Here is an 8300-nt window from a genome sequence, read left to right as displayed (position 1 = left end):
ACACTGTTAAGGTTAAGTGGCCCCTCGGGTTTTGTGCGATGGTTAGCTTATGCAGCCCCTCTGCTGCTCACCATAGTATGAATATCCATATGACTCCTCATATCTGATATCTGCTCACATTTTGCACTCTTAACTCTGGATGTTCTAGATGTCCCAGTTTTACACTCGAGGCTTTTGATGTAACGTATGAGGAGCTTGTTTCAGTTAGAGTCTTCTTGAGTAGAATACAATGCTTTTTTATCAGCACATCGCAAGGGCCGGCATTGGCGTCTCCAGTGCTGCAATTGAACGTAGTTATGAATTTATTATAAGGACAATCCCCCTGGAGCAACCTGAGGTTAACAGTGGTGATGGCTCGTAATTAACAACAGTTGTGTTAACAATAGGGATGACTCCAATCACAGGAACCAAACCAGCAACTGGCTGTTTAAAGCTGAGCTTTAAGTCAACATGAAATTGAAATAATTTTATAATACACATTCATTGTCTTATTGTGTAATATTCATTCAGTGTCATTGCACAGAGAAAAAATGAAAATAATTTTAATCACATTGTACGTTTGCGTTTAAAAGGTATTAAAAATTTGGTCACACTTTATTTTAAGGTCAAATTTTCGCTATTAACAAAGCAGTAACTATGACTTTTGCCTCAATAACCCCCTAATTTTCTGCTTATTAATAGTTAGTAAGGTGTTAAATTGTTAAGTGTATTCAGTGGGATTAGGGATGCAGAATATTATCACGCAGAATAATAAAACTAACAATAATGACTAATAAACAGCCAATATGTTAATAATAAGTATGCTAATAATCAACTAATGAGAGCTGGTCCCTATACTAAAGTGTTACCAATTTTATAAAGTCTATTGTGCTCACCAAGGCTGCATTTATGTAATCATGAAAACACTACTATTGTGTAATATTATTCCAATTTAAAAGCACTCTTTTCTATTTTAATATATTTAAAAATGTCATTTATTCCTGTGATCTCAAAGATGGGTTAGAACTTTTTTAAACAATTTAACTCTATACTGTCACAAAAAGTAGCCGAAGCATGACTTTCTTTCTTTTTATGTGTTGGCTTTGTTGCCTTTATTTGACAGGGTTGTGGAAACGTGGCAGGAATGTGCAGGGTCAGATCTAATGTCGAGTCTAATGACCTCTTTGATAATATTAACGATAATGATGAAGAGGTGCTGTGGGGGTACATAAGAAAAAAAAAGCTCAGAAAACACTGCCCTGAATTTGCTGCAGGCATGGCACTGACTTTCTAGCTCTTTCTGTGGTTTGTAGTTTCCAGTAGTTTTTTTCAATGCACACAAGTCTCCCACCACTAGAGTGTGTTGCAGAATTTAAAAGCTGATGGCTTTGACACAGTGGCAAGAGAAGAAAATAAACAAAGAGATAAAGAACTAGAGGAGGATTCTCTGTTTCTCAGCCCATCTCTCTCTCTGTGTGTCACTCTGTCTAGCGTTTCAGTTCTGTCAGCTAGCATGGTAATAATGCCATTAAGCCACAAATTTGCAGTCCGTACGCTCTCATGGGTCGACAGATCAAAGATGCAGTGTCTCAGCCACTAAAAACAGACAATCTCACACATATCTACATGTTCACACACACACACACACACGCGCCTCACCCACCCATACAGAATGCTAAGCACAGCAGCTGAGGAAACAGATTTTCCTGTTGTGTGTCTTTATTTATTTGTTTGCTTGACAGTTAGTTTTGCCCTGCACAACAAAAACCTGTCATCTCGGGCGATATTAAATAAGAGCTTTTGGCGGCAGTTGTCGTATTACAGCAGAACTGCATATAGAATCTGCATATTCCCGTGTATAGCATATGGTGCAATGCAACCCTCTTATTTGGGTTGTAATTCCGGGGAGGGATTTTAGGATAATAGTTTTATTTAGTGTGTGCGCATGTAATTCTGTAGTGAATAAATTCAAAGAAGAGAATTTGGAGTTAATCCAGCCTTAAACCTTTCCTCTATCCCTCTCTTTTTCGGTTTCGGTCTTTTTCTTGCTCTTTTGTTTCTCGTTCCCCCCTCCCTTATCCCATCTCCTGTGGGAATGTTCTATCACTAAAAAGACTATTTATGTTTATCTGAATTAAAGAAAGCTTTATCTTGCCTCACACACTTTCACACACTTGGAGATCTACCCAAAATAGGCTTGTTTTTTTTTTTTAAGCTAAACTCCAACTCACACTCTGTTCCTCTGGAAGTCCTCTCTGAATAATAACTCATGGATTTTAGATAGGAACAACGCAATGCCTTCCCACCGGATCCCGTATCTAACGTATGAAATATGAATGCAATTTCCATTTGGTGCGTCCGCTGAGCACACAGAGATCTTTAAAGCCTCTGAGTTTCTTAAAGCTGATTTAATATCAGTGCTTTGCTTTCCACTGAAGCATAGGCAGAGGTGAAGTTATGTGTGAATTATGAATTGTTAATTAATGTGCCTTTATTGTCATCTCATCCACAGCTCAGAGCTCATGCAGTGGATGTTAACGGGAACCAAATGGAGCCTCCCATTGATCTGTACATTTATGTCATTGACATGAATGACAACAGACCTGAGTTTAAGAACCAGGTCTACAACGGATCAGTTGCAGAAATGTCCAAACCAGGTATGTATCATGGTGATGATTATGCTGTGATGATGTGTTTAGTGTTATATTTAATTATAATGTGCAATTATATATTCAGATATATATTATATATTATAATAATTATATATTATTATTATATTATATATTCAGGAATATATATATATATATATATATATATATATATATATATATATATATATATATATTCAGATATTTTTATTTATTAATTAATAATTATTTCACATTTAATTTTTTATAATATTCTTTGGTTATTAATTGATGTGTAGAAATAATAATAATAATAATTATTATTATTATTATTATTATTACTACTAATTTTAGATTATTATTTGAATAATTAATTAAAATATACTGATATTATTTAAATTCTAATAATGGCATTATTGCTATATTATTATTATTATTATTATTATTATTATTATTATTATTATCGTTGTTGTTGTTGTTGTTGTTGTAACATACAACTTTATGCATATGTATATTATACCATATTGCATTTATTTTATATTTAATTTTATAAATTCAGATACACACATACATACTTTTATTTATTTATTAATTTATTATTAATTTGTTATTTATTATTTCAATTTTTTGCTCTAATAATATTAAGTATTATTCCCATATATAATTCTTAATGTCGCACAAAGGTCACCTAAATGTATTTACACAGAACCACAATCAGAAAAAAAAAAAAAAATTATATCATACATGCTCAGATTATGATTATGGATTTGCGCGCACAGTAGACAATAAACAAGATGTGTGCTCATTGTCATTTTTGAATTTTGTAGTATGCATCATATTCTCATCACTATCATTGTACTAATATAAGACAAACAAGGGAATCTTCTGTTTTCCCTTGATGATTTATTGAATAGCCCATGTGAATCAGCCCTTTCTGTGAATGCTTCTCTGTGCTCTTTGAACAGGCATCCCCGTCGTGTCTAACAAACACAGGTTCAGTTGCTTTCTTTATTCTCCACCTCTTCAGGGTGTAAGCCGTCAGAGTCGACTCACTGAGCAACCAAAGCATCCAACTTCTGTAATGTTACGGCCCAGAAAGCTTGCCTCTGAGGACAAAACTTTAGTCTTTATTTTGTTGAGCTCTCCTCACAGAAAACTTGATTCTCAAGGGAATTCGTAAACAAAGAGGAAAAAAAAAACAGCACAATATTTTCTGTTTCCCTTCAGTAGAGCGTGGGTCTGCTCCACGCCAAACAAGCACTGTAAATTATCCATGGAAAACGGACGCATTACAGGCTGTTCCATTATCCCTCTGCTGTCCATGCTGACATCTTCCATGTTTCACGTGAATTAAAAACATGAAGTTCTCACGAAGTCAAGCTAAATCGGGCTCTAGGCTCTCATGAGACCGCAGTTGCCACATTGCCTTGAAAATGGCCATACCAGTATTGGTCGTTGATCTTCCACGATCACAAGGATTTAATCACAGCAGATGTTTTGTATATTTTAAACGTGAACGTTGAAGGAACATGTTTATCAGTTTAACTCACCAAGGGAAGCTTAGACCAAACAGATGCTCATATCAGAGTGTCTCTGAAGTATTACAGCGGATTTTCTATCAGCTCCTGCACTACAGGCCACGTTCAAATAGGAACATGCAGGGAAGTGTCCTTATCGCCAGCTGCAGATGTATGTCAACTTATCAGATCAATTCAACAGAGGGATCCATCTTTAAATGATACATTACTGATTTCATTGCCAACAAAATACCTGTTTGGAGGTGTAGGCACAGAGTAATTAAATTGTGTTCGTTGCTGCCTAAACACAAGTAATCTCCCAATTACTGCACATTTAGAAGACTGATCCAATTTAAGTTTAATCCAATTTAATCGGCCGTGATTCAGACCTGGATCAAATTAAACTCTTTAGTGTGAATCCAGACATTTGTTCTCGTCATAATTGTTGATTTATTGGCATGACTGAAAACAATACGTTTTTTTTTTTTGTTCTTCCAAGAACAAAAGTCAGCATTTATTTTCCCTAAAACTGTTCTGGAACTTATTTTAACTTAAAACTAATTTCAGTTCAATTTAAAGTTTATCCTATTTACTTTCTTAATGCATATTTGTTGGTCTTATTTTAAAAGATTAATTCCAAAATTATATGACATGCATAGATTGTCTTTGATTACAGATTGTCTTTTATTACAAGTTATTCAATATTCTGTTAAATCAATCTTTATAAATAAAACCAGGATCATGAAGATTTGTATACACACACATATGATAGTAAAATGTTTGGATCAGATAAATTGATATCGTGGTATAGATTTTGTATAAAAGTTTAGTATTCTTTGTTGAGAAGCAGAACATTAATAATTCAGACTAAATAACTATAAATAACTTTACTAAATAAAAAAAATAGTCTTTATAAATCGTTTTTGGGAATTATCCAGCAACAGTCTATGAAGCAGTTAAGGCAGCTTTACAGTTCTCACGTTCTCAAAGAAGTGTCTCAAAGTGTTCTTTTACTTTTCACAATAATTAATCCTAATTTTCACTCTTTTTCCCTGTAGAAAATTTGCATGCCAAAAAGTCAGCTGCACCACCCAATGACAGTGTTTAGAAAACTCGTCTTTCCATGCTTGGGGAACTGCTGTAGCCAATTATCTTTTAAAATAATAGTTTCTCTTCTCTCTTTTTTTCCTGCCATCTTCAAACTATTCTCTGTTGTTTTGCATTTTACTGGCCTCAAATTTCAACACTGATCCTGCCTGGTTTTTTATTCAGATGTATCCTTGTTTACTTGGCTTTCTGTTCTTTTGCCTAAATAACCAATGACAAGGGGATATTTTCACTGTCTTTTGCAGAGAAAAACAAGCCACAGCAAAAGAGTGGCACAGCTAGAAAATTCTGTTTTCACATTTCCAGCTCACACGGCCGATAAGGAAATTTGCTAACAGTGGACGATAGGACACTACTCAACGCTCAGACTCAGACAGCTGGCCATGGGGGTTAATTAGGCCCTGACGTCCATGCACGGGAGAGGAGAAGAGAGGGGAAAAGAAAGTGCTGAGAGGAATGTTTCAATCAGTTTAATGGACTTAAAGTAGGCGTCTGCCTCTGGCTCTTTTTTGCAGGAAAAGTCATTTGCCTCTTCATAGTCCTCAAAGGACTCCATATGGCTACGGCCCTGACAAAACAGATTTGCTTTGAAAGCCTCACCGTGAGGGTGGTGTGAGACAGTGCTGAGTGTAATCTGCAGTGGAAAACGGAGTGATAACAGCTTGGAGGACTGGTTTAGTCTGGCTAGCAGCTTGTCTCGGACGGACAGCCAAGTATAGAGAGCTTTTATGTCGTATTTTCAATGTAAGCACTTTGAGATCTAGCCGTACCGCAAGCAATTGAAAATTGGGACAAAGTGGCGGCGAGACGGATTTTGCACATTCGGGTCCGTCTTCAAATGGCGGGTGATTCGAAAGGAGCCGGCGCTGCAAGGGTCGGTTTCCATTCTCAGGCTGGTTATGTTAAACTTGTTAAAACTAATGACTCCCCAATTTCTTATATACCTGTGAAAGAGAGAATCTCCCAACTAGCACACGTCTAATGAAAGGAGGAATTTTGAGCTTCAGTGGTTTAAGTCGAAAAGCAATTACAGCATTGAATTAGTTTTCAAATTAAAAAGCAATTGAAAAGGCCTAGGGGTTAACTGTTTCCTGCACGGTCATCTCTCTCACTTTTACACATAAAGAGCATTTAATCCCATTAAAGAATGGCACTCGCTGAAAATTGACATGCAACTATTTTGTCTACTTCATCCCTCCACATGTGCTTGTTCGCTCTCTGGTTGTTCAAAAATTTATGTAGCCCTATCAGAAGAGGGCTTAATTGTTTTTCTTCTCCCTTCGCTCATTTCTTCCTTTTCCTCTTTCTCATGGGGCGTAGTGACAGATTCTGCTCTGAAACTTAATGAACTTTGAAATAGAACTCTCAGCCACAATTATCCCCTCATAGGTGTGTTGTCACGAAATGATGGCACTATCTCCTCACAATTACAGCGAGGCCGGAGAAACCCACAAACGAGTGAGGTCTCGCGTGTGGCTAGACGTGCGGCCGCCCCCCCTCGGACTGACTTTCTGGGTCGCCGTGGCCATTAATATTAAATGACAGAAGTGACTGGAACACAGGAGCGACAGAATGACATTAACACAGAATGACAGGGTGACATTTTGCCCACGTCGCAAGGAGGTTTATCCTCCCTTTCTCTATTTGGAGGCCCCTAATTGCTCACTCACATTTGAGATGGTGTGAGACAAGCTCTCAGAAATCAATAAACATGTTTTGGGGACTAAAGGCCATATGGACTCCCACCCGCATCATCCTGATGCCTCGCATTCACACAAACACATTTCACACTCACACACACCCAGTCTCAAACTGCTGTTTTTAAACACGCAACTTAGAAGTAATAGAGGCACGAAAATGGGCGAAATTTTTTTTTTTTTAATTGAACTTGTAGATTTAATATTGAAGTACATATTGAATATATATTTAATATTTACATAAGTTAAATATAAATTGCAACAGCTACGCATTTTATCTAAAAAAAAAATCCTTCAAATAATAACAAAAAACTTATGAAAAAAAAAACCGAATAAAATAATAAAATCGTTAACAAACATTTTATAAGTAATTTAATTTTGACTTTAACACTGCCGACACAGCTATAGCAGGACTGTGGAATAATGAATGTGACAGAGGAAGACGGACCCTCATTACTGAGCAGATTTTGTATGGAGAGCAGAATCAGAAATTAAGATGAGACCGCTTAGGTGAGAAAGACCCCAGGATCAGATGTGACGTTTGGACATTGCTCTGACACAGGGAGCAGCACAAAATGTTTGAATCACTGATCAAATAGCCACTGTTTTGTGCATGTTTGTTCTTAGCGACTCGGACAAACAAGCCCAGCTGCTTTGTGACAGAAATGGAGCGATTATGCATGCATTAGTGTTTTGATTCACGCTTGTTTACCTCTCTTCCTCTGCAGGCACTTCTGTAATGCAGGTAACGGCCTTTGACGCCGATGACAGCACCACGGCAAACGGGCTGGTGCACTATCGCATCCTGAGCCAGACGCCACACATCCCCATTCCCAACATGTTTACTATTAACGGAGCCACAGGAGAGATCAGCACCATCGCTACAGGCATCGACAGAGAGGTCAGTCACGTCTCGTACATGTAAACAAGTGTGCTTCCAAGAAGCTGCTGCCGTCTGATTTTCTTTCAAAGAACTGTTGATAAGTGTGTAATGCATTTGGAGTGTAATGGGTTTGAGTGTAAGAGCATGTTTTCCATTCCATGAAGAGTGTTTTTCTCAACCTCCCTTTCGGTCTCTCCTGTGTTAGAATATAATTAGTTCTCAGCTATGGTGTGTCTGAGCATACTTGGTGTGGATGGTCCCTAGTTTCCTGTGAGCAACATTGTGAAGAGACATTCTTGCACTGTAACAAACAGTGCTTTTAGAATAAACTTAATGATCAGCCTGTCCTTTGAGCCGTCTGTGACCTTTTCAAGTTGAAGAGCAGCTATCTGCCCTCCGAGAACACCCCATCAGAACAGGACAACAGTCACAGCTTCAGTGGCTAGGATGCTGAAAATACTGCAAAAACCATGGCTGAATTTGAGAGGAT

The 8300-nt window shown here is 37.3% G+C and overlaps 1 protein-coding gene across 2 annotated transcripts in view; it reads left to right on the top strand.

Annotated features, from left to right (window-relative positions):
* Nucleotides 1-8300, top strand: part of cdh4 (cadherin 4, type 1, R-cadherin (retinal)) — a gene marked incomplete at its 5' end in the record, with an annotated part of 231956 nt that overhangs the window by 185555 nt on the left and 38101 nt on the right. For both annotated transcript variants that reach the window (XM_079396513.1, XM_079396514.1), the window contains 2 exons: nucleotides 2492-2636; nucleotides 7656-7828. In XM_079396513.1, coding sequence (XP_079252639.1) covers nucleotides 2492-2636; nucleotides 7656-7828 — 318 coding nt within the window. The remainder of the gene's footprint in view (nucleotides 1-2491; nucleotides 2637-7655; nucleotides 7829-8300) is intronic.

Source organism: Barbus barbus, assembly GCF_936440315.1.
Source record: "Barbus barbus genome assembly, chromosome: 37".
Taxonomy (NCBI): Eukaryota; Metazoa; Chordata; class Actinopteri; order Cypriniformes; family Cyprinidae; genus Barbus; species Barbus barbus.
The sequence above is the reverse complement of the archived record's forward strand: the minus strand, read 5'-3'. Positions and strand labels throughout refer to the sequence as shown.